This window comes from Ictidomys tridecemlineatus, chromosome 10 (genome assembly GCF_052094955.1).
Source record: "Ictidomys tridecemlineatus isolate mIctTri1 chromosome 10, mIctTri1.hap1, whole genome shotgun sequence".
Lineage (NCBI taxonomy): Eukaryota > Metazoa > Chordata > Mammalia > Rodentia > Sciuridae > Ictidomys > Ictidomys tridecemlineatus.
Window position 1 is genome coordinate 86,759,641 of NC_135486.1, and position 27,304 is coordinate 86,786,944.

The 27,304-nt window shown below is 35.4% G+C and overlaps 1 protein-coding gene across 5 annotated transcripts in view; it reads left to right on the plus strand.

The window, feature by feature from the left end:
• The window catches only part of Mindy3 (MINDY lysine 48 deubiquitinase 3), an 85,611-nt gene that overhangs the window by 31,662 nt on the left and 26,645 nt on the right, over positions 1–27,304 (plus strand). For all 5 annotated transcript variants that reach the window (XR_005730330.2, XM_005330866.5, XM_040276771.2 and 2 more), the window contains 2 exons: positions 14,486–14,556; positions 15,117–15,197. Coding sequence is in view for 4 of the 5 variants with exons in the window: in XM_005330866.5 (XP_005330923.1) it covers positions 14,486–14,556; positions 15,117–15,197 (152 nt within the window). In the remaining variant the exon portion in view is untranslated. The remainder of the gene's footprint in view (positions 1–14,485; positions 14,557–15,116; positions 15,198–27,304) is intronic.

A 27,304-nucleotide genomic window follows, 5' to 3' on the forward strand; every position in this document is an offset into this window, starting at 1 on the left:
AAATACTTTAGTAATTTTCCCAAAGTCAATCACCAGAGGCCTAAACTACCTGTACTTTTGCTAACTTTTGATCCTTGCCCCAAGGCCTGTTCTGATTTCCCATAACATGTTCCCAGGTATCACATTACCTCTGGGATAGACAGTACAGAACTGTAGAATCTCTGGGATTCAGCATATTCTGTGTATGAAGGAAAGGTACAAATAACTACAAATAGTGGATTTTCAAATAAAACTTGTTGACTAAATTAACATAAGAATCATGCCAAGTTGCTTAAAAGCACTATATATGTTTTTATGGAGGAAAAAGTAATCTTTGCCTTCAGGTGTTTCATTTGAAGTGAATGACAACTCTTTGACGTTGATAAGAATCTTCATTATACAGTGGTGACAAACATTGAATATTCCATCAGCTGTTAAGTATTTGAATATCTTTTTTTCCATTTGCTCACCTCATTAATGTAACTACCCTATGATCATACTCATTTTACAGATCAGGAAACTGAGACACTGGGTGGCTGAGGATCTTCTTTTTAATTTTCATAGCTTAATAAACAGTATAACTGAGGCTTGAAGCACAGTTAGATTCTGTACAACAATATCCTTAATCAGTATGATGTAATCCCAGTTTTACTATGTATATTTTATGTATATTATCTCATATATATGTGGGATGAGAGAAGTTTATCTTATTTAAATTTTATGATAACCCAGAGAGGCAGATGTTTGTGCCACTGATAAACAACTGAGATTGAGTATTTATTCAATAGGTTCTTTGGATAAAGTTAATAAATGAGCCATGCACATATATATCTCAAAGAGAATGAAGGTGAAAAAGAGACTATGAAGTTATCAACAAGGTTTTTCTTTAGAAAAATAATTGAGATAGAAACCCTAATAGAATTATACATAACTTTCAAGAGTTAGAAGTCTCCTAAATTGTAGACCAGGAAACAGCCACTTTTAGTAGAAGTAATAGTAAATGAGGTCAAGAGTGTCACTAGCCTAGGAGAGGTGCACAGTTCTTTGAAGAAATAATATCCTGAGAAAAGACAAAGGCATTTTGACCTGTAAAAGAATTGAAACTTGATATTTGTGAAGCTTGCTTAGAGTGTGTATGCAGAGATACAAAGAAGAAAAAAAGAGAGAAAGGGTTTAAATCAGTTGCTGTAAAGAATATAGAGATGAGAAAAATTTAACAATGGGCATTCAGCAGCAATAGTTTAGATGAGATTAACTAGGATTATTTTAAAGTGAATCTGACCAATAAAGTTTTTAGTTAGTTCCCCCCACCCTAGCAATAAACTTCAGTCTGGCAGTGGGAGAAAAAGTATATATTTTATATTTAGCCCAGGAAAGGCCAAGAAGGTTCAGTGAAAGATGAACAGGGTATTTTCTCGCCTTTATTTTGTCAATATTTCATCTGTCATGTGTAGTAAACATTTTTTCTCATGGTCTTTTGCCTTGAATCATGGTGAACATTTAGACTGTTTATAATTTTGGCTATTACAAATAATGCTGTAGTAAGTATTGCATATGGGTCTTTCCTATTCATATATTACTACCAGTTTGATTTCTAGAAGTTAAATGTGTATCACATATTTAGCCTTTTGTTAAAATTTTTATTTACAACTTTATTAAGATATAATTTGCATATATGTTTAATACTTAAGATGTACAATTCAGTAATTTTTTTAGTAAGTTCTTAAGAGTTGTACAGCCACCACCACAATCAATTTTAAAATATTTTCCTCATCCCAAAAAGAAATCTTGTTCCCATTACCATGTTTCTTTTCATTCCAGCCTGGTGACTACTAAAATCTACTATTTGTCTCTACTAAATTTGCATGTTCGGGACATTTTGTAAAAGTAATACAGTGTCTGGTCTTATGACTGGATTTTTTTCATATATCATAGTGTTTTCCATGTACCAGTACTTCTCTCTTTTTATTGATAAATAACATTTAATCTTATGGATATACCACATTTATTCCAAAATCAATTAACAGACAATTGGAGCGTTTCCATTTATGTATAATACTGTTAGGGATATTAATGTGCATATTTTTGTGAGGACATAGTTTAGTATTATTTACTCTTTCCCTGGGAGTTAAAATCTGATATCATACAATAATTCATAAGATAGCCTTTTGAGAAACATGTTAAATATTGATAATGACAAATTTCCTTCTGAAATTTGCTACACCAACTAGTAAAGAATAAACTTCCATTTATGAAAGAGAGGTCCCATTTTCTGCATCCTGGCTGACACTAGATTTGCCAGAATCGTCAATCTTGAACATTTGTTTGGTCAGTTTATTTACCAGTGACAGACTTTTAATTTACACTTCTCAGATTTTACTGAGCCTCAACTTGATTATATTTTTTCATGTATTTGTCAGCATTTAAAATTTCTTCTTCTGGGAATTTCTGCTCCTCCTTCTATTGGCATTTTTGGGTAAGGAGTTATTTTCTTTCATTCATTTTCTAGGACTATTTATAAAGTCTCTTTTAGTTGGTTGTATATTAACTGTATTGCAGATATTTTCTTCCAACCTTTCCCCTCTCATTAGCATTGTTAATGATATATCTTATTATACTCAAGATTTTCATTTTTATGAGGTTGAATGATTTTTTACAGCTTGTTTTACTTTTTTTCTCTTTGTATCAATTTTATATTTCTACCACCCCAAGATTAGACTGCTATTCTCTAATATTAATTTTCTTCAAATGCTTTTGTGGGACTTTTTTTTCTCTTCTTCTTCTTCATATTTAGCTCTTTAGTCTATCTGCATTACTTATGAGTGGTATGAGGCAGTGATCTACATTATTTTTTTTAACTTGTTTTGCTTGTTGGTGATCAAACTTAGATCCTGAATATGCTAGGCAACCATTCTACCCCTGAACTACATACGCTCTCAATCCTACTATTATGGTTTAGATGTGAGATGCCCTTAAAAGCTCATGTATGAAACAATGCAAGAAAGTTTGAAGTAGAAATTATAGAGTTAACCCTTAACCTAATCAGTGAATTAGTCCCCTGATAGGGATTAACTGAGTGGTAACTGAAATCGTAAGGTGTGGCTAGAGGAGATGAGAATTGAGGTGTGGCTGTGTGTATATATTTGTATCTGGCAAGTGGAGATCTCTCTCTGCTTTCTGATCGCCATATAAGCTGCTTCCCTCTGCGAACTCTTCTGCCATGTGTTCTGCCTCACCATGAGCCCTGAGGAATGGAGCTGGTCTTCAATTAACTAATAAGACCTCTGAAACTATGAGCCCTCAAATAAACTTTTTCTTCTCTACAATTGTGCTGGTCAGATCTCTTAGTCATAGCAATAAAGTAGCCTACTAAAATACTTACCTTTTTACTTTTTCTCAAAGAATTACCCAAAGACCTACTTCCAGTCAGTTCTCTGCTGGTGGGAAACAACTCTATAAAAAAAATTCCCATATTTATGAGTCATTCTTCTAGCTCATCTATTCTACTGATGTATTTGTGAGGTAATATGTAAAACTATGGTATTATAAAATATTTTGATATTTGTTAGTACATGTTTCTTGATATTGTACTTTTCAAAATTATCCATTCTGGGGGTTATAGATCCAAAAAGTACATGCTTAGACACCAGTTTCCCTGGGTTCAACCCAGCATGTGTACACACACACACACACACACACACACACACAAATACATACAAATTATAGTAATTTCTACACTGTGTTTTTCAAACAAACTTTTCCCTATATTTTCTGGGTTTTGTTCTAAGAAATTTGTGAGGACTTGGAGTGAAGTCACATTGAATTTGTACATGATTTTAAAGAAATAACACCCTTACAATATTGAATCTTCCTATCTTGTTCCATATGTCCTTTAAAAAATTTAGTGTTTATCACATAGATCATATAGGTCCCAATTCCTCATGCCTCATTCTATCCCAAATGTTAAAGCTATCTTTTACTTCTGTAATAGAAATACACTGCAAGCTGGGCTTGATGGTGTATGCCTATAATCCCAGCAGCTCAGGAGGCTGAGTCAGGAGGATTGAGAGTTAAAAGCCAGCTTCAGCAATGGTGAGGTGCTTAGCAACTCAGTGAGACCTTGTCTCTAAATACAAAAATAGGGCCAGGGATATGGCTCAGTGGTTGAGTGCCCCTGAGTCCAATTCCCAGAACCAACAAAAAAAGAAAAACACTGCAGTAAAACTAATTACCCTCTTTGCATTCTTGCCCACTCCCTTAGACTTTCACATTGCCTTGTTGTATTCTTTTTCCATCATGTTTCTCTCTCACTTAAAACCTTTTACTGGCTGCTTCCCCTTTCACTTAAAATAAAACCCAGATTTCTTTCTAAGACTGATATCTTTTCATGGTCTATTTCCTGTCTGTCTGTTGTCTTTTTCTACCACTGCTAGTCTTTTGATCTGAAGTTTTCTTTGTTTTCCTATACATGAGTTTTCCCATAGATGAGTTTTCCCATGAACGCTTTTCTACCTTAAAGGAATCCCTCTATATTTTACACTCTTTATTGTTTATATTGTACATTTATTATTTTTGTATTTTTATTTTTTTAATATTTATCTTTGTCATATGAGATTGGTGTAGAAGTGTCAACTGCTATAAATCAGAAATGTACAGTCTTGTTTTTAAATTAAAATCACTATTGTCTATTGAGGCATAGTTATTTCAAGTTAATGAATTTGTGATACATATCAAATAATATAAACTCTAAGTAATAAGATCATTTTGAAATTCTATTATTAAGTAATGAGTTGCTATTAAGTGGCTAGGTGCTATACAAATTTGAAAAGTGTTTGGTTTATAAAAATAGGAGATATGGGCACAGTGGTGCATACCTAAAATTCCAGTGGTTCAGGAGGCTGAGGCAGGAAGATTGCAAGTTCAAAGCCAGCCTCAGCAAAACTGAGGTGCTAAGCAACTCAGTGAAACCCTGTCTCTAAATAAAATACAAAATAGGACTGGGTATGTGGCTCAGTGGCTCAGTTCAATTCCTGCTATTCCCTCCAAAAAAATTAATAGGAGAAAAGATCATAAATGCTATTTTTCTCAAATCTAATTTGCAAAAATAAGTTTAATGGGAACCAGATTTCATTTCACATTTAAAAGATCATCTTTAGTATCAGTATGTCCCCACACAAATTTTTAATATACTTTTCAATAGTGTTTTTTATCTGAAATTTAAATTTAACTGGGTATCTTTATTTTACTTTTTGTTGTTAATTTTTAACAGTGCTAGTTGGATGCCAAGTTGAGCAATCTAACATCTTAGGAATACAGCATACTACCAGTGAGTTTAAAAAGCTCTTCATGCTCATATATAGTTCAAACATGGCTCAAACTATAGGTACCTTTACATATAAGTGAAATGCTGAAACCTTTTTCATTATATTTTTTATTTTAGCTGTCCTAACATCCTTATTTTAAAAAGTCTTTTTTTCATTTTTAACTACAGATTCTTTATTTACTCAAAGACCTTACATAATCTATCACAGTTTAATTCTTCCTCATCACTAACTTGTGCTTGAGCAAAATAATGCTACTTGCATTCATATCTTTGTTCTTGCTTGTTGCTCTGCCTAAAGAGCCACGTCACATTTTTTAAACATTACCATCTAAACTAGATGCCTCTTATCTGTGCCTGTCCTTTCTTCAGTAACCACTTCATATACCAGCTCTTCCAAGAAGAGCTTCTGATTCTCATGGCTAGAAGATCCTACCTCTAAGTATTTTGCTTTCCTGACACTTACCACATCCTACCTAGTCTCTTAACTGCTTATTACTAAATTGCCCTTTAGAAAATCTGATCATCTGACCTCTCTGGGATACCTTTGTATTTTTGCACTATGCTTGGCATGTGAGATGCCCTCACAGCATAATAGCAAATTCAAGTACTTGGAATATAATACTCTGCTTAGAAATATAGTTAATCTCATTGAAATTAATAAGATATGTGTAGAAGGGGACTGATCATGATTAATATTTAAGATGCAATTTAATGCTAGGGTAAGAAAACCAGGTTAGACAGAAAATTCTAAATATACTTATAATTTTAAAAAGGTGAATTCATAGAAGCAGAGAGTAGAATGGTGGTTACCAGGAGATGTGGTAAGTTGGTGAGATGTTGGTCAAAGGATACCAAATTTCACTTAAAATGTTGGAATATTGTTAAAAGTTCTGTTGTACAATATGGGGACAGTTATTAAAGACAAACACTTAAAAATCATAATTGATTTTAAGTGTTCTCACCACAGAAAATAAATATGTGAGTTAACACATTTATTAATTAGTTGGATTCAGCCATCCATCAGCGTATACATATTTGGAGACATGTTCACTATCAATATATACTACTTTTATTTGTCAATCAATGAAAAATAAAAGACAAATGTATATTATAGTTAGGCTAAAGAAGAGTCTTATTTCTTTGATGCTATTTATACTGTAATATGTAGTACTTCTAAAAATTCAATTAGAAATTGGATAAGTCTTCATGGTTTATTTGTCTTTTTATTCTTATAATAAACCAATAATGGGAAAATATGCATATATATAACACATAATTATTAGAATTTTCTGCAAGTGAAGAATAAAATAAATAATCTTTGAAACTTTCTGAGAATCTTAATAAATAAATTCTATAAGTTGTAATTTTTGAGAATATTATATTCTCAGTATATTATAACTTGATATTAAAGGCTTAAAGATGCTTTTTAACTGTCAAAAGAAGATAATTTTAAATATATACTGTTTAAGTATATACTCTTTTTAAAGCAAATAGGCTTAATATATTTTTTAAACATTACCATCTAAACTAGATGCCTAAGCATGTAATTACTGATCTATTTTGAAAAATTCACTACCCAAGATTTATGAAAAGCTGTTTGGTATATTTAATAAAATATTATATACTATTCTAGATATTTGTTTAAACTCAAAGAAAAGGATGATGTAGTAACAAATCATAACACTAGGTGGTAGTAATTGATTTTAGAAATGATAAAATGTTTCTAAACATGTATTCTTTCTTGAACATGTAAACATTTAGTACTGCTTACTTTTTTTTTTTTTTTTTTTTGTACCAGGAATTGAACTCAGGGGCACTCGACTACTGAGCCACATCCCCATCCCTATTTTGTATTTTATTTAGAGACAGGGTCTCACTGAGTTGCTTAGGGCCTTGCTATTGCTGAGACTGGCTTTGAACTCATGATCCTCCTGTCTCAGCCTCTTGAGCTGCTGGGATTACAGGCGTGTACCACCACATCCAGTTAGTACTGCTTACATTTCATTGGAAAAAAGGAGAGATGTTTTCAAAGTATTTATTTACCTCTTTGGCCTACTTACCTGCACTCTGTTTTATTTCCTTTAACAGCTCTTTCCTAAATATTCTCAAAATTTTGGGTCCTAGGTCCTTTATATTCTTAAAAATCACTGAGGATCCCAAGGAGGTATTATTATAATACTTATAAGCCAATAATAATTTTTATGTTAGAAATTATAACTGAGAATTTTAAAAATATGTACCAATTCATTTTAAAATAATATGACCATTACTTGTAATACTTTTAATTAAAAAAAAAACCTTTTTGAAACAAATTAAGAACAGTGGAATTGTTTTAAATTTTGAAAATTTATTTATTTATTATTTGTTGTTTTTAGATATACATGACAGTAGGGTGCATTTTGACATATTATCCATACATGGAGTGCAACCCATTCCAATTTGAATCCCATTCTTGTGGTGGTATATGATATGAAGTTGCAGTGGTCATGTATTCATATTTGAGCATAGGAAAGTTATGTCCAATTTATTCTACTGTCTTTCCTGTTCTGTGTCTCTTCCCTTCCCTCCATTCCCTTAGTCTAATCCTATAAACTTCTACACTTTTCCTACTTACCCTTCCTTGTTATAGGTTAGCATCCACATATAAGACAGAACATTTGGTCTTTGGTTTTGGGGGACTGGCTTATTTCACTTGGCATGATAGTCTCCAGTTCCATCCATTTACCAGCAATGCCATAATTTCATTTTTTCATGGCCATTTAGTCCATTGTATAAATGTGACATGTTTTATTTATTCTAGGTTGATTCCATAGGTTGACTATTGTGAATTGAGCTGCTATAAACATTGATGTGTGTGCATCACTGTAGTATGCTGAGTTTAAGACCTTTAGATATAAGCTGAGGAGTGAGATAACTGGGTCAACTGGTGGTTCTATTCCATGTTTTCTGAGGAATCTCCATTCTGCTTTCCACAGTGATTGTACCAATTTGCAGTCTCACCAATAATGTATGAGTGTATCTTTTTCTCTACTTTCTCGACAATATTTATTATTGTATTCTTGATAATTGCCATTGGAATCTTAGTGTAGTTTGCTGGATTTTTACATCTGTTTATGAATTCAATCTATTGTGATATAAAAAAAATCACTTAGGTATGTAAGCCTCCAATCTACATTCATGAGAGAGTAAGAATAAAATAAGCAGTTAACGCCATATTATGAAAATCATTTGGATCTCTTCCTGAAAAGGTTCCTTTGAATCCCCAAAACTCCTAAATCATACTATAAGAATCATTGTTCTAACTCATCTCTGCCTGCCTAGAAGAAGGTAGTGACAAAATACAACCTATATTTATTCATGCCTTCTATTAATTTTTATTTTTTATTAATTAATTTATTATAATTTTATATTTATGACAACAGAATGTATTTCAATTCATAGTAAACATAGAGCACAATTTTTCATGGCTCTGATTGTACACAGAGTATTTTCACACCATTTGTGTCTTCATACATGGACTTAGGATAATGATTTCCATCTCATCTTCTTATCTCCCTGCCCCTTCCTTTCTCCTCTCTCCCCTTTGTCTTATCTAAAGTTCCTCCATTCCTCCCATGCCTCCTCATCCCCATTATGGATCAGCATCCTCATATCAGAGAACACATTCAGCATTTGGTTTTGGGAGGATTGGCTTACTTCACTTAGTATAATATTCTCCAACTCCATCCATTTACCTGCAAATGCCATGATTTTATTCTCTTTAATGCTGAGTAATATTCCATCGTATACATAGTTCCTTTATCCATTCGTCTACTGAAGGGCATCTAGGTTGGTTCCACAGTTTACCTATTGTGAATTGGGTGCTATAAACATTGATGTGGCTGTGTAACTATAGTATGGTCTTTAAAGTCCTTTGGGTATAAACCGAGCAGTGGAATAGCTGGGTCAAATGGTTGTGATTTGCATTTCTCTAATTGCGAGAGATGTTGAACATTTTTTCATATATTTGTTGATTAATTATATATATCCTCTTCTGAGAAGTGTCTGTTCAAGTCCTGTCTTCTACTTTTTTTGATTTTGATTTGTTGTTCTTTTTCTAGGGCTTTGAGATGTAATGTTAGGTCATTTATTTGTTGACTTCTTTTAAGGAATGAACTCCATGCAATGAACTTTCCTCTTAGTATTGCCTTCATATGTGTCCCAGAGATTCCGGTATGTTTTATCAGTGTTCTCATTTACCTCTAGGAATTTTTTTTAATCTCCTCTTTGATGTCTTTTGCAACCCATTGTTCATTCAGTAGCATATTAATTTAGTCTCCAGCTGTTGGAGTACCTTCTTTTTTTTATCATTGATTTCTAATTTCATTCCACTATGATCTGATAGAAATGTAGGGGAGTATCTCTGGGGTTTTTTGTTTTTTGTTTTTATTTGCTAACAGTTGTTTTTTGGCATAATATATGGTCTATTTTAGAAAAGTATCCATGTGCTGCTGAGAAGAAAGTATATTCACTCATTGATGTATGAAATATTCTGTATGTGTTTGTTAAGTCTGTTATTGATTGAATTATTGAGTTCTATAGTTTCTTTGTTTAGCTTTTCTTTGGAAGGTCTATCCAGTGGTGAAAGAGGTGTGTTAAAGTTCCCGAGAATTATTGTTTTGTGGTCTATTTGACTCTTGAACTTAAGAAAAAGTTTGTAGATGCTAAATTCTTTGGGGCATATATATTTATAATTGTTATGTCTTGTTGACGTATAGTTCCCCTAAGCAGTATGAAATATCCTTCTTTATCCCTTTTGATTAAATTTGGCTTGAAGTCTACTTTGATATGAGGATGGAAACCCCTATGTGTTTCCACAGTCCATGTGAGTGATTTGTTTTTTCCCAACCTTTCAACTTGAGTTTGTGAATGTCTTTTTCTATGAGATGAGTATCTTGAAGGCAGCATATTATTGGGTCTTTTATTTTCTCTTATCCAATCCACCAGGCTATGTCTTTTGATTGGTGAGTTTAGGCCATTCAACATTTAGAATTATTATTGAGATATGATTTATATTCCCAGCCATATTTGTTTATTTTTGGTATTTAACTTGATTTGGTTTCTCCTTTGATTAGTATTTCCTTTAGTGTAATACCACCTTTTGTGATTTTCATTGTTATTTTTCATTTCCCCCTCATGGAATATTTTGCCAAGGATGTTCTTGTAGTGTAGGCTTTCTAGTTGTAAATTATTTAAACTTTTGTTATCATGGAAGGTTTTTATTTAGTCATCAAATCTAAAGCTTAGTTTTTCTAGATATAAGATTCTTGGTTGGCATCCATTTTCTTTCAGAGCTGGTATATGCTATTCCAGGATCTTTTAGCTTTCAGGGTCTGGTTGAAAAATCTGCAGATATACTAATTGGTTTCCCCCATATGTAATCTGATTCCTTTTTCTTGTGGCTTTTAAAATTCTCTCCTTATTTTTTATGTAGGCATTATAACGTGCCTTGTTGTGGATCTGTTGTGATTTTGTGATTTTTGGTGTCCTGTAAGCCTCTTGTATTTGATTTTCCAATGCATTCTTCATATTTGGAAAATTTTCTGATATTACTTCATTGTATAGATTTTCATTTCTTTGGTTTGGAATTCTATGCCTTCCTCTATCCTAATATTTTTTAAATTTGTTCTTTTTATTTATCCCATAATTCTTGAATATTCTGCTCATGGCTTCTTAACCATCTTCACTGTTGTGTGGTCAACATTCTTTTCAAGATTATATATTTTGTCTTTATTGTCCAAGGTCCTGTCTTCCAAGTGATCTAATCTGTTGGTGATGCTTTCTTTTAACTTGGTTTATTGTTCTGTTCATTTCAAGGGTTTCTGTTTTGTTTTTTTTTCAGAACTTCTCTCTCCTTATTGAACTATCTTTTTCTTCCTGTATTTGCTTATGTAGCTCTTTATCAAAATGATCTTTTGATACCTGTATTTGTTCTCTTATATCATCCTTTAATTCACAGAACATTTTAATTATGTATATCCTGAGCTCTTTCTCTGTCATTTTTTCTGTTGTGCTGGCTATGTTTCTAATAATTTATTATTTTGTTTTGTTGGGGACACTTTCTTGTCTTGTTTTTTCATGTTATTCATGTGTCTTCCCTTCCAGCACTGCAGATCTGAGGTGTTACACTTTTTACCCTATAGGCTTATAGGGTGCCTGCATGTTTCCAGTATCTCTCCTTTAAAGGGGGAACAATGTGAACAGATCCCAGTACAAACAATATACAACCTTAAACCAAACAGCTGCTTTTAGGACATTTATGGTTTTGTCACAATATACAGAAATGAAAAGTTCAATTATTATTTTCAATATAAACAGTAGGTTTGCAAAAGGGTCTACAGTTTCTGATGGTGGACAAAGAAACCAGGGGTTAGATATAGGATGAGATGTTGAGGGGGTAGGAGGTGAGAATATATAGTTATTAGAAAGCATGAAAGAGGAATCTAAAGAAGTTGGTTAGTAGCAGGAGAAGAGAGAAAAAGTGATTTGGGCAGACAAGTGGGAATACAGTAGAGTTCAGAAAACAAACAAATATTAAGAAAATTAAAAATGTAAAAATAGGAGATAAAAGAATATACAACACTACTGTAATATACTATTCAGACATCCCAGCCCTCAGTAGCCTAATTCATGAAAAGTACATGGTTTCACAAATGTTGGGGATGTGAGGGCAAGAGAAGAGAAAGAAAAAAAATTTGAAGGAAGACACAAGGATTGTTTTTGTAGGAGATCAGTTTCTTTCCAGCTTTTCTTCTTATCCAATAGGTGAAATTGACTGTTGTTTGCTGGTATCTCCACCCTCAGGATAGTGAAGGTTATTAGGATGGGAGGATTGATCCTGGGGGCAAAGCTCTTGGAAGTGGGGTATAGCACTTTCCGGTCTCCAATGGAGACTGCACCCCAAGTATCTCCTTTGGGACCCACTCATGTGATGTGGGCACCTAATCTTAACTCCTTTTATCACCTGTAGACCTCACAATTCCTGGTCTCTAATTTAATCTCTAAACTGTATCTCACTCATCCCAATTGTGAACCTCTCTATCCAGAGGACTTACAGGCTGCATTCTGGGGGTTGTGCACCTGTTGAAGAGAGCTGTTTTATATTGGGTAGTTCAGGACCTGGTTTTGTAAGCTAGGGACTAGGTGCATAGCCGCAAGTACTGTGCCGGGTTAGTAGCTGCCGGTGAGGTGTGAGAATAAGGACTTTCCATTCCTTGATATTACTTCTGAGGTCCAGCTGTTTTTCTAAACTGGGAGTCTCCTCAACTAAAGGTGTCCCAAGAAGGAGGCGGCTGCTTTCAGCAATGAGGTGCTGCCAGAGGTGACATTGAATGGTCAGTTCAGAGATGCAGCTCTGTGGCATGCAGTATTGTGGCTGCCAGCTGTCTCCAGACCCAGTACAGTGTCCCCAGATGCAAACTCCCATATGTAGAGGACTGGCAGTGGTTGCAGTGCCCCAAGATGGAGGCAACCAGGAGAACCCGATGCTCGTAGATAGGAGTCCACACCGGAGTAGCAGCCGGAGTTTCTACACATGGGCTGCAAAGGGGTGTCCTGCATGGAAGCAGCAGCCAGGATTTTTGCACAGTTGGGCAACCAGGAATCCTGCACAGGTGCTAATGCCAGTGGACCTATTCGGGCATCTGGAGGTCCTATGTGGACGAGTGGCCGGGAGTTCTGCGCTGATGCTAAGGCCTGGAGACCATGGTGGCCATGATTTCTGTGCAAGCAGCTGGGGGTGGGGGACAGCAAGGGGGTCCTCTAATCACTCCCAGAGAAGCAGTATTCCCACTACTTGAATCCCAGAGGTCCTGAATGACACAGAATACAGCCTACCTCTAGGCCACCATCTAATTAATCTTCCCTATTAATTGTAAATTTACAAATCCAAAAAGCTAAACTTATATATATAGTTTTACAATGAACATAAATTTTAACCAGGAAAAAATTCTACAGACATAGGGAACCCAATGTTTCAAATGTATTTATTATAGTTCTGCTTAATATATGCAAGGTAAATGCTACAGTCTGAAAAGATTTTATCATCACTGTTACATCTCTGTGAAATAATCTGTTACACCTCTTCATTCTTTTCATGTTTTCTTCTTTCTTTCCACCTCCATGATTTTAAATCTAACCTCTGTGCTGATGATTCCCAAATCTCTGTATCTAACCCTGGCTTGCCTATCCTATGTCATCCAGTTGTTTGTCTCAATTTAGAAGTCCTAAAGATACATGAGTCCCAGCTTGTCTAAGGGCAAAGTTATGTTTTCTATTCATACAACACCAGAATATACTTCATAATCCTTTTTTTAGTTAATCACTGTTTATCAGGTTCCCCAGGCTAGATGCATATAAGGAAGCTTTAACAAAGGTTTAACTTCTTAAATACATTCAGTTTTTCATACCTCTGCCATTTCCTCTGCTTTGAATTTTCTTCTTACCTCTTTTTGGCCTGGAAAACTCCTGCGTATGCTTCAGGATACCGCTCCTGTAAGTCTTCCCTGACACTGTAAAGCAGGTGCTTGTATACTGCAGTGTGTGTGTGTGCCTGCGCATGTGTATACACAGCACAAACATTTTTTTCATTTGTTTCTTGGTAAACTCTAAGCCTTTATAGGGCAGAGACTATTTTCCTTTCATTATATCTCCTATCTTAAGCATACTACCTGTGTCCATTTATAGAAGAGAGGGATAGCATAAAATATCCATATTTTAATTGTGCTACCCAGTGATAAATTTTACTAAATAAGCATGTCCACTTTTTTTCAAAATCAAAGTCAACTCAAGTGAACCTTTTTGCATGGATATTAGTCTTTACTTTTACCAGTAATTCATTGGATTTCAGGGAATAAATTATTAAGCAAGTTAACATTGAATATAAAGTTTTATAAGTACATTTAAGATACATCACCCTTATCCATCACAAAGGTAATCTAGTGGTATTTTATAATTAGTGGTAATACAATGATTTGATTTTACCTCTTAATTCATATGTGCTAAGTTTCAAAGTATATTTCCAGGTAAAAGTATTTTGGAATAGTATAAATATAAATATTTAAACACATATATATGTATGAGTACTTCTCAGGTTTATATATAAATACAATGCTAAGTTTTTGGCTTTGCTTTTTTATTTTGCAGAACTTCTTGGTATACATGAGCAAGCAGCTGTAGGATTCTTAACATTAATGGAAGCTTTAAGATATTGTAAGGTAAATTGATTTTTAATATATTTTGAAACTGTTTTATTCACATGTTCTCTGTTGTAGATAATATTTTTGTTCCTATGATGGCACATTTTAACTTATTATTATGCCATTCTCTTCATTTTCTTTCTGATCCCTAAGTCTAAACTGGCAAGTTGAAAGATGGTTAAACTGACTGATCCTGAGATTGCTGTGAGAGGAATAGGGACAGAACTCAGAATAAAATAATATATAAAATATACAATATGACTTTGAATTTGAGGTGCCAAAATCTTAGAAGGAATCATACTATTTAGGACTTTTGCCAAAGCCTAAGAATTGGGACTAATCTAGTTATTTCTAGCTGTATTAAATTTACATGACTATTATTATAATATAAAGGTGCAATATAAGTTTAAAAACATTTTATGTATACATGGAACATTTGATCTTTATGGATAAGGCATTCTGTTGAAATATGTAATTACATTTATTTATGAATTAGAAAATATGCTTTGAATATTTGTGTGTTAACAGGCATTGTAAATTTTTCATTTATTTGTTTTACTTTGCTATATTTCTTCCAGGTTGGTTCTTACTTGAAATCTCCAAAATTTCCTATTTGGATTGTTGGCAGTGAAACTCACCTCACCGTATTTTTTGCCAAGGTATACTTCTAGCAGGATTTTTTCTTTAAATATGGCATCAAACAAACAGGTACTATAAGTCCATAAGTTGTATTTTGTGTAAATGTCAGTCTGTTTTCACTAATAAATGGATTGTTCCAAGAATCTAAGAAGTAAATACTACAGAATGTATTATATTGCTCCGATATTGGAGTCGTTTCAATAAAATTTGTCACTCAATTGTGTTATGGAGGAGTCACATTTTGGTTTGCTTTTTTTTTTTGGTAGGGAGGATAAAAAATCTCACTCACATGATCTAAAATAACTGTATCTCCTTAGAAAATAATTTAAAAATCTATTCAATGATATTAAAGTCAAGTGTTCTTTAAGATAGAACATTTCCCACAGTTTTAATATGTAATTCATTATAATATTGAAATAAAAGAAATGCATTTGTGTTTCAAATGCTTATATAAAATTATTTAAGTCTTAATCATTGACTACATATAATATCTTTTCATAATTTAGTGTTTAAGAGCTTTGATCTTAACCTTCCTTTAAATTCCAGCTTGCCATTGCCACTTACTAACATTTCTTATCCTTTTTTCTTATTGTAATGTAGGGGTTAATTAAAATACCTCGCTCTTAATTTTCAGGCTCCAATATAAAACATTTAGCAGTGTCTAGTTTAATTTAAGTGCTCAGTAAAGCTTAGTTGTTTTCATTATTGTCAATTTCATTTTTCAACAAAATTTAAACATCTCTGTTATCATAAGGTTGAATTATTAGTTTTTGAACTGAATGGGAAAATATAAAATTGATCCTTTGAAAGTTTTTAGTTCTAATGCATTTTTTGGATTCCTCCTTGAAAATTTTAGCAAGTATTTATCAATGTAAATTTACTTGTTTCTATATGAAGTATGAATTGTATTAATTGTGCCAAAATCTGAATTGATAGACTGTTAAATTTTGTAGATGTAATTCATTATTTATTCTCTTATTACTTTTATTGTGCTAGCAAAAGTCCAGTTAGCAGATCTAGAACAAGAAACATATTAAGTTTTCTTAAACTGGGAAAGTTATCATGTGCAACTCTAAAAGTACAGGCTTTTTTTACTTGTTACTTTTAATCAGAAAATTTTTGCTTTTTACTTCCCTCCCAAAATAGGGAGAAAGAAGTTGAAAGCAAAATGTACACTACAGAAACAGAACATCTTCTAATTAGTGATGATTTCATTGTTAATATATTTCCAGAAAAGAAAATTTTAATTTACATATATAATGTATTTTTAAACAAACTATATTTATTTCCAACCCCACTCTTCAACATTAGGAAAATTAACAAATTATACCAAGCTGTATGTTATAAATGTAAAAGAAGATGAGATGAAACTATTTTAAATCTTACAATTGATATTTAAGGAATTATTTTGTCAAAAATAGACTTAGTGGAAAGTTAATACACATATATATCAACTGAGCTCTGTGAGTTTGCAGAATCTTGTATTTAAGCATCTGAGTTAGACCTGCTGACAGAGCAATAAGAACAAATTATGCCTTCTTGATGAAACATACACTTTTTGCTTACTACTCCTGATATTTATTGTTGTTTCCATGGCTCTTGGTTTATTGTGCCATTGGGTTTATCACATAGCATAGAGTTTCCAATTCCCACTGTCTTTTTGCATGTCCCATGGGAGGTAGTGAGCCTTATCCAGGACAGATCTCTCATTTATTCTATTTCTCATCTATAGATCCAAGCCACATGCAATAAAATATTTTATTAGGGATGTGAAATTCATAAGAGAAACACAGGTCTAGGCCTGACAAAAACCTAAAACTTAGTGTGTGACTGTCATTAAGGTCACATATAGGACATTTTAAATCAGTCTTCATTTATTTGCATCCCTGATGCTCCATAGTCATGATAGGAAAGTGCACATATAATAAGGTGATTATAGAAATTTTTTAAGTTTTAGAGTCTTCAAATTTTTAGATCTTCAATATTGTTATATCAAATTCCTCATCTATCATATAGAACTCTTGAATTTTATACTAATTTTGTTTCAAGGCTTACCTTTGTAGTCTGAGCACCTAGCAATTAGTTTGGCTTATCAGATAGAGGATTCATTAGTTGAATGTTATAAACCTTTTGCATGTATTTTCTACACTTGAGTTCCAGTGATATTGATATACCCTATCTTTCCGTGACTTCTTTTGAAGCTTCTTAAAAGTATAGGTACTTCCCTTTCAATGTATTTTATTTATTTATTTATTTTAATTTTTTTTAAAGAGAGAGAGAGAATTTTTTTAATATTTATCTTTTAGTTTTTGGCGGACACAACATCTTTTTTTTTTGTTTTTTTTTTTTTATTGATTGTTCAACACATTACAGAGCTCAAGACATATCATCTTTCATACATTCGACTCAATTGGGTTTTGAACTCCCCAAATACATAATACAGACTCACTTCTGTTACATACTCACATTTTTACATAATGGCATATTAGTGACTGTTGTATTCTGCTACCTTTCCTATCCCCTACTATCCCCCCTCCCCTCCCCTCCCCTCCCCTCCCCTCCCCTCCCATCTTCCCTCTCTACCTCCTCTGCTGTTGTTCAATTCTCTCCCCTTTTTCCCCCCCACCCCCTTGCCCCTCATAACCTCTTATAATTTTGTGTATCACTGAAGGTCTCCTACCATTTCCATATGTTTTCCCTTCTCTCTTCCTTTCTCTCCCCCCATTCGTCTTAGTTTGCTGGTAGTCTTTTCCTCATGCTCTTCCTTCCTGTTCTATTCTTAGTGGCTCTCTTTATATCAAAGAAGACATTTGACATTTGTTTTTTAGGGCTTGGCTAGCTTCACTTAGCATAATCTGCTCTAATGCCATCCATTTCCCTGCAAATTCTATGATTTTGTCATTTCTTAGTGCTGCATAATACTCCATTGTGTATAGCTGCCACAATTTTTTTATCCACTCATCTATTGAAGGGCATCTAGGTTGGTTCCACAGTCTAGCTATTGTGAATTGTGCTGCTATAATCATTGATGTGGCCGTATCCGTATAGTGTGCTCTTTTAAGGTCCTCAGGGAATAGTCCAAGAAGGGCAATACCTGGGTCAAATGGTGGATCCATTCCCAGCTTTCCCAGGAATCTCCATACTGCTTTCCAAATTGGCCTCACCATTTTGCAGTCCCACCAGCAGTGAACAAGTGTGCCCTTTTCCCCACATCCTCGCCAACACTTATTGTTGTTTGACTTCATCATGGCTGCCAATCTTACAGGAGTGAAGTGGTATCTTAGGGTGGTTTTGATTTGCATTTCTCTGATTGCTAGAGATGGTGAGCATTTTCTCATGTGCTTGTGGATTGATTGTATGTCCTCCTCTGAGAAGTGTCTGTTCAGGTCCTTGGCCCATTTGTTGATTGGATTATTTGTTATCTTATTGTTTAATTTTTTGAGTTCTTTGTACATTCTGGATATTAGGGCTCTATCTGAGGTGTGAGGGGTAAAAATTTGTTCCCAGGATGTAGGCTCTCTATTTACCTCTTTTACTGTTTCTCTTGCTGAGAAAAAACTTTTTAGTTTAAGTAGGTCCCATTTGTTTATTCTTGTTATTAACTCTTGGGCTACGGGCGTTCTATTAAGGAATTTGGAGCCCGACCCCACAATATGTAGATCATAGCCAACTTTTCCTTCTATCAGACGCAGTGTCTCTGTTTTTATATCTAGCTCCTTGATCCATTTTGAGTTAACTTTTGTGGCTGGCGAGAGAAAGGGATTCAATTTCATTTTGTTGCATATGGATTTCCAATTTTCCCAACACCATTTGTTGAAGATGCTATCCTTCCTCCATTGCATGTTTTTAGCCCCTTTATCAAATATAAGATAGTTATAACTTTGTGGATTAGTCTCTGTGTCCTCTATTCTGTACCATTGGTCCACCTGCCTGTTTTGGTACCAGTACCATGCTGTTTTTGTTACTATTGCTTTGTAGTACAGTTTGAGCTCTGGTATCGCTATACCTCCAGATTCACACTTCCTGCTTAGAATTGCTTTTGCTATTCTGGGTCTTTTGTTTTTCCATATGAATTTCATGATTGTTTTATCTATTTCTACAAGAAATGTCTTTGGGATTCTGATTGGCATCGCATTAAACCTGTAGAGAACTTTGGGTAATATCGCCATTTTGATGATGTTAGTTCTGCCTATCCATGAACAGGGTACATTTCTTCCATCTTCTGAGATCTTCTTCTATCTCTCTCTTTAGGGTTCTGTAGTTTTCATTGTATAAATCTTTCACCTCTTTTGTTAGGTTGATTCCCAAGTATCTTATTTTCCTTGAGGATATTGTGAATGGAGTGGTTTTCCTTATTTCCATTTCAAAGGTTTTGTTGCTGATATACAGGAATGCCTTTGATTTGTGCGTGTTGATTTTATATCCTGCCACTTTGCTGAATTCATTTATTAACTCTAGCAGCTTCTTTGTAGATCCTTTTGGGTCTGTTAAGTAAATTATCATGTCATCTGCAAATAGCGATAATTTAATTTCTTCTTTTCCTATTTTTATGCCTTTAATTTCTTTTGTCTGTCTAATTGCTCTGGCTAGTACTTCGAGAACTAAATTGAATAGAAGTGGTGATAGAGGACATCCCGGTCTTGTTCCAGATTTTAGAGGGAATGCCTTCAGTTTTTCTCCGTTTAGGATGATGCTAGCCTGAGGTTTAGCATATATAGCTTTTACAGTGTTGAGGTAAATTCCTGATATCCCTAGTTTTTCTAATGTTTTGAACATAAAGGGATGTTGTATTTTGTCAAATGCTTTTTCTGCATCTATCGAGATGATCATATGGTTCTGGTCTTTAAGCCTATTGATGTGGTGAATAGCATGTATTGATTTCTGTATATTGAACCAGCCTTGCATCCCAGGGATGAATCCTACTTGATCATGGTGCACAAGTTTTCTGATATGTTTTTTTTTTTTAAAGAGAGAGTGAGAGAGGAGAGAGAGAGAGAGAGAATTTTTAATATTTATTTTTAGTTATCGGCAGACACAACATCTTTGTTGGTATGTGGTGCTGAGGATCGAACCCGGGCCGCACGCATGCCAGGAGAGCGCGCTACCGCTTGAGCCACATCCCCAGCCCTCTGATATGTTTTTGTATTCGATTCGCCAGAATTTTATTGAGAATTTTTGCATCCAAGTTCATTAGAGATATTGGTCTGTAGTTTTCTTTCTTTGAAGTGTCTTTGTCTGGTTTTGGGATCAGGGTGATGTTGGCCTCATAGAATGAATTTGGAAGAGCTCCTTCTTTTTCTATTTCTTGAAATAGTTTGAAAAGTATTGGTATTAGTTCTTCTTTGAAGGTTTTGTAGAACTCCGCTGTATACCCATCAGGTCCAGGGCTTTTCTTGGTTGGTAGTCTTTTGATGGCTTCTTCTATTTCTTCCTTTGTTATTGGTCTGTTTAAATTGTGTGTGTCTTCCTGTCTCAATCTGGGCAAATCATATGCCTTAAGAAATTTATTGATATCCTCGCTATCTTCTATTTTATTAGAATATAGGGTTTCAAAATAGTTTCTAATTATCTTCTGTATTTCTGTAGTGTCTGTTGTGATATTGCCTTTTTCATCCCGTATATTAGTAATTTGAGTTCTCTCTCTTCTTCTTTTTGTTAGCATAGCTAAGGGCTTGTCTATCTTATTTATTTTTTCAAAGAACCAACTTTTAGTTTTATCAATTTTTTCAATGGTTTTTTTTGTTTCAATTTTGTTTATTTCTGCTCTAATTTTAATTATTTCTTGTCTTCTACTACAATTGCTGTTGTTTTGTTCTTCCTTTTCTAGGTTTTTGAGGTGTAGTGTGAGTTCATTTATTTGTTGGTTTTTTCTTTTTTTGATGAAAGAACTCCAGGATATGAATTTCCCTCTTAAAACTGCTTTCATTGTGTCCCATAGATTCCGGTATGTTGTGTCTGTATTATCATTTGGCTCTAAGATACTTTTTTTATCTCTTCCTTTATGTCTTCTGTAACCCATTGATCATTCAATAACATATTGTTCATTTTCCATGTGGTGTAGGATTTTTCCTTCCTTTTTTTATCATTGATTTCCAATTTCATTCCATTATGGTCAGATATGGTGCATGGTATTATCTCCACACTTTTATATTTACTAAGATTTGCCTTATGGCATAATATATGGTCTATTTTTGAGTAGGATCCATGTGCTGCTGCGAAGAACGTGTATCCACTTGATGATGGTTGGTATATTCTATATATGTCAGTTAGGTCTAGGTTATTGATTGTGCTGTTGAGTTCTATAGTTTCTTTATTCAGTTTTTCTCTAGAGGATCTGTCTAATGGCGAGAGCGGTGTGTTGAAGTCACCCGTAATTATTGTGTTATGGTCTATTTGACTCTTGAACTTGAGGAGCGTTTGTTTTATGTAGATTGCAGCTCCATTGTTTGGTGCATACAAATTGATAATTGTTATGTCTTGTTGGTGGATGGTCCCTTTTAACAGTATATAGTGTCCTTCTTTATCCTTCTTAATTAACTTAGGTTTGAAGTTGATTTTATTTGATATGAGTATGGCCACTCCTGCTTGCTTCCGAGGGCCATGTGAGTGGTATGATTTTTCCTAACCTTTTACCTTCAGCCTGTGTATGTCTTTTCCTATCATATGAGTCTCCTGAAGGCATCATATTGTTGGATTTGTTTTTTTGATCCAGGTTGCTAGCCTATGTCTCTTGATTGGTGAGTTTAGGCCATTAACATTTAAAGTTACAATTGAGATATGATTTGTACTTCCAGTCATGCTTCTTTATTTATTTATTTTAGTTTGGCTAGTTTTACTTTTTTGGTTATTTTCCTCCTCCTTTACTGAGATACCTCTTGTTGTTAGTTTTGGGCACTATTTTTCAATTCCTCTTCTTGTAGTATATTGCTCAGAATGCTTTGCAGTGCTGGTTTTCTTGCTGCAAATTCTTTTAGCTTTTGTTTATCGTGAAAGATTTTAATTTCGTTGTCAAATCTGAAGCTCAATTTTGCTGGATACAGTATTCTTGGCTGAAATCCATTATTTTTCAGCGTTTGAAATACATTGTTCCAGGATCTTCTCGCTTTCAAAGTCTGTGCTGAGAAATCAGTCGTTAACCTAATTGGTTTACCCCTGAATGTAATCTGTCTCTTTTCTCTGGTAGCTTTTAATATTCTCTCCTTGTCCTGTATGTTGGCTATCTTCATAATTATGTGTCTTGGAGTTGGTCTATTATAGTTTTGAATGTTTGGGGTCCTGTAGGCTTCCAGGATTTGGCAATCCATTCCATCTTTCATCTCTGGGAAGTTTTCTACAATTATTTCATTTAATATGCTGTCCATTCCTTTGGTTTGAATCTCTGTGCCTTCTTCTATCCCGATGACTCTCAAATTTGGTTTTTTAATGACATCCCATATCTCTTGAATAGATTGCTCATGGGATTTAAGCATCTTTTCTGTGTTGACTATACTCTTTTCAAGTTGATAAACCTTGTCTTCATTATCTGATGTTCTGACTTCTACTTGTTCAAGTCTATTTGTAATATTCTCGTTTGAGTTTTTAATTTGGTTTATAGTTTCCTGCAATTCTAGGATTATAGTTTGATTCTTTTTTAAGATCTCTATCTCCTGGTAGAGCTCGTTCTTTGCCATTTGAATTTGTTTGTTTAATTCATTTTCAAAATATATTTTTATTGCTTGGACTTGCTGTCTCATGTCTTCTCTAATATTCCTTTCCATTTGAGTTAGGTATGCCTTGAGTTCTTTCCCTATCCCTGCTTCTGATGTTTCTATGTCCTCTTGTAGAATTAAGTTGTCTTGCATTGTTTGTACTCCTTTTTTCCCTTGTTTTCTCATGTTGTCCCCGTTGCTTTCCAGCTCTATTTGATTGTCGTGTTTCTGTTCTCTTCTATAGATTTGTTTCGGTTCTGTATTACTCTGATGCCTCTCCTTAGTGTTGTTAAACTATGCCTGCTGACGTGGATTCCACTGTGAAGGAAGATCCGACGTCTGAGCTCCAGTGACAACACTACTTTGCTATGACCGGCCCCAGTTCCTTGCCGGGGTGTCCTGATGAGGTGGTGTGACTGGACTGTCTCTGTTTGATTTCAGCTCCCAGTCGTGGCAGGCAGGCGGTCTCCAGCCGCCCAGTATCACAGGCCGCAGGCGAGTGATCGGTCACCTACGGCCGGGTGTTCTCCTACCGCCCAGCTATGCGGGCAGTGGGTGAACTGTCGCCGGTGGGCCTGCAATTTCCAGCTGCCCAGTCTCGAGGGCCTTGCCTCTAGCCTCCTGGTTTCTCCTGCTAGCCTTCTGTAGCCACAGGGCAGGCCGCAAGAATCAGTCGGCCTGGATCTCCGGGGTCCCACAGTTGGCAATTGGGATCCCAGGCACTCTGTCCTTTGGATTTTTCCTGCTTGCCCCTCCCCCAGCTCTAGCTAGACAGGTTTCCTTTTGGCTGCAGATGGGTAGGGGGGAGTTGCAGGTCAGGTGCCTCTAGTTCCCCCCTAGTCTTTATGCAGGCTCACTCTGATTCTCCCTCCCCCAGCAAGCGTAGGAGAGATTTTATGCAAGTTCCCGATGTATGGGGGATGGGCTGAGTGCCACACACCTGTTTTGTTGTTGAGATCTGTGGGAGAATGGCGGTGAATATTTCAGCTGTTCAAGATGCTGGCTGCTGATTGCCTTGGCGGAGTGTCCGCTGTGGGGGATGGGACTGTACCGCTTCCTTCCCTGTCTAAACTCCCGTACTCAGCCCGGGGGTCAGTGTGGGCTTGGCTGGCGGGATTCCACCTGATCGCAGCCGAGCCTCTCCCTGCTTGCTAATTAATGGCTTCCCTGGGGCGCCATGCCTTCTGTAGCCGCAGGGCAGGCCGCACGAATCAGTGGGCCTGGATCTCCGGGGTCCCACAGTTGGCGATTGGGATCCCAGGCACTCTGTCCTTTGGATTTTTCCTGCTTGCCCCTCCCCCAGCTCTAGCTAGACAGGTTTCCTTTTGGCTGCAGATGTGTAGGGGGTGTTGCAGGTCAGGTGCCTCTAGTTCCCCCCTAGTCTTTATGCAGGCTCACTCTGATTCTCCCTCCCCCGGCAAGCCTAGGAGAGATTTTATGCGAGTTCCCGATGTATGGGGGATGGGCTGAGTGCCACACACCTGTTTTGTTGTTGAGATCTGTAGGAGAATGGCGGTGGATATTTCAGCTGTTCAAGATGCTGACTGCTGATTGCCTTGGCGGAGTGTCCGCTGTGGGGGATGGGACTGTACCGCTTCCTTCCCCGTCTAAACTCCCGTACTCAGCCCGGGGGTCAGTGTGGGCTTGGCTGGCGGGATTCCACCTGATCACAGCCGAGCCTCTCCCTGCTTGCTAATTAATGGCTTCCCTGGGGCGCCACGCCTTCTGTAGCCGCAGGGCAGGCCGCACGAATCAGTGGGCCTGGATCTCTGGGGTCCCACAATTAGCGATTGGGATCCCAGGCCCTCTGTCCTTTGGATTTTTCCTGCTTTTTTTCATGTACTTGTTGATTGATTGTATGTCCTCCTCTGAGAAGAGTCTGTTCAGGTCTTTAACCCATTTGTTGATTGGGTTATTTGTTTTCTTATTGTTTAATATTTTGAGTTATTTGTATACTCTGAATATTAGGACTCTATCTGAAGTGTGAGGAATAAAAATTTGTTTCCAGGATGTAGGCTCCCTATTTACCTCTCTTATTGTTTCTCTTGCTGAAACTTTTTAATTTGAGTAAGTCCCATTTGTTAATTCTTGTTTCTAACTCTTGTGCTATGGGTGTCCTATTAAGGAATTTGGAGCCCGTCCCCACAATATGTAGATCGGAGCCAACTTTTTCTTCTATCAGACGCAGAGTCTCTGATTTGATATCTAGCTCCTTGATCCATTTTGAGTTAACTTTTGTGCATGGCGAGAGAAAGGGATTCTGTTTCATTTTGTTGTACATAGATTTCCAGTTTTCCCAGCACCATTTGTTGAAGATGCTATCCTTCCTCCATTGCTTTTAGTCCCTTTATCGAATATAAGTTAGTTGTAGTTTTCTGGATTGGTCTCTGTGTCCTCTATTCTGTACCATTGGTCCACCCACCTGTTTTGGTACCAGTACCATGCTGTTTTTGTTACTATTGCTCTGTAGTACAGTTTGAAATCTGGTATCGCTATACCTCCTGATTCACACTTCCTGCTTAGAATTGCTTTTGCTATTCTGGGTCTTTTATTTTTCCATATGAATTTCATGATTGCTTCATTTATTTCTAGAAGAAATGCCCTTGGGATTTTGATTGGCATTGCATTAAACCTATAGAGAACTTTTGGTAATATCGCCATTTTGATAATGTTAGTTCTGCCTATCCATGAACAGGGTACATTTCTTCCATCTTCTAAGATCTTCTTCTATTTCTCTCTTTAGGAATCTGTAGTTTTCATTGTATAAATCTTTCACCTCTTTTGTTAAGTTGATTCCCAAGTATTTTATTTTTTTTGAGGATATTGTGAGTGGGGTGGTTGTCCTCATCTCCATTTCAGAAGATTTGTTGCTGATATACAGGAATGCCTTTGATTTATGCATGTTGCTTTATATCCTGCCACTTTGCTGAATTCATTTATTAACTCTAGCAGCTTCTTTGTAGACCCTTTTGGGTCTGTTAAGTATATTATCATGTCATCCGCAAATAGCGATAATTTAACTTCTTCTTTTCCAATATTTATGCCTTTAATTTCTTTTGTCTGTCTAATTGCTCTGGCTAGTACTTCGAGAACTAAATTGAATAGAAGTGGTGATAGAGGGCACCCCTGTCTTGTTCCAGATTTTAGAGGGAATGCCTTCAGTTTTTCTCCATTTAGAATGATGCTAGCCTGAGGCTTAGCATAGATTGCTTTTACAATGTTGAGGTAAGTTCCTGTTATCCCTAGTTTTTCTAATGTTTTGAACATAAAGGGATGCTGTACTTTGTTGAATGCTTTTTCTGCGTCTATCGAGATGATCATATGGTTCTTATCTTTAAATATTGATGTGGTGAATAACATTTATTGATTTCCGTATATTGAACCAGCCTTGCATCCCAGGGATGAATCCTACTTGATCATGGTGCACAATTTTTTTGATATGTTTTTGTATCCAATTCACCAGAATTTTATTGAGGATTTTTGCATCTAGGTTTATTAGAGATATTGGTCTGTAGTTTTCTTTCTTTGAGGTGTCTTTGTCTGGTTTCAGGATCGGGGTGATGTTGGCCTCATAGAATGAATTTGGAAGAGCTCCTTCTTTTTCTATTTCCTGAAATAACTTGAAAAGTATTGGTATTAACTCTTCTTTAAAGGTTTTGTAAAACTCCGCTGTATACCCATCTGGTCCTGGGCTTTTCTTGGTTGGAAGTCTTTTGATGGCTTCTTCTATTTCCTCCTTTGTTATTGGGCTGTTTAAATTGTGTGTATCTTCCTGACTCAGTCTGGGCAAATCATATGACTTAAGAAATTTATCAATATCTTCACTATCTTCTGTTTTATTGGAATGTAGGGTTTCAAAATAATTTCTAATTATCTTCTGTATTTCTGTAGTGTCTGTTGTGATATTGCCTTTTCATCCCATATATTAGTAATTTGAGTTCTCTCTCTTCTTCTTTTCATTAGCATGGCTAAGGGTCTGTTGATCTTATTTAGTTTTTCGATGAACCAACTTTTAGTTTTGTCAATTTTTTCCATGTTTTCTTTTGTTTCAATTTTGTTGATTTCTGCTCTGATTTTAATTATTTCTTGCCTTCTGCTACCTTTGCTGGTGTTTTGCTCTTCCTTTTCTAGGGTTTTGAGATGAAGTGTGAGTTCATTTTTTTGTTGGTTTTTTCTTTTTTTTTTTTTTTTTTTTTTTGAGGAATGAACTCCTGGCAATGAATTTCCCTCTTAAAACTGCTTTCATTATGTCCCATAGATTCTGATATGTCATGTCTGTATTTTCATTTATCTCCAAGAATTTTTTGATTTCCTCCTTTATGTCTTCTGTAACCCATTGATCATTCAATAACTTATTGTTCATTTTCCAGGTGATGCAGGATTTTTCCTTCCTTCTTTTATCATTGATTTCTAGTTTCATTCCATTATGATCAGATAAG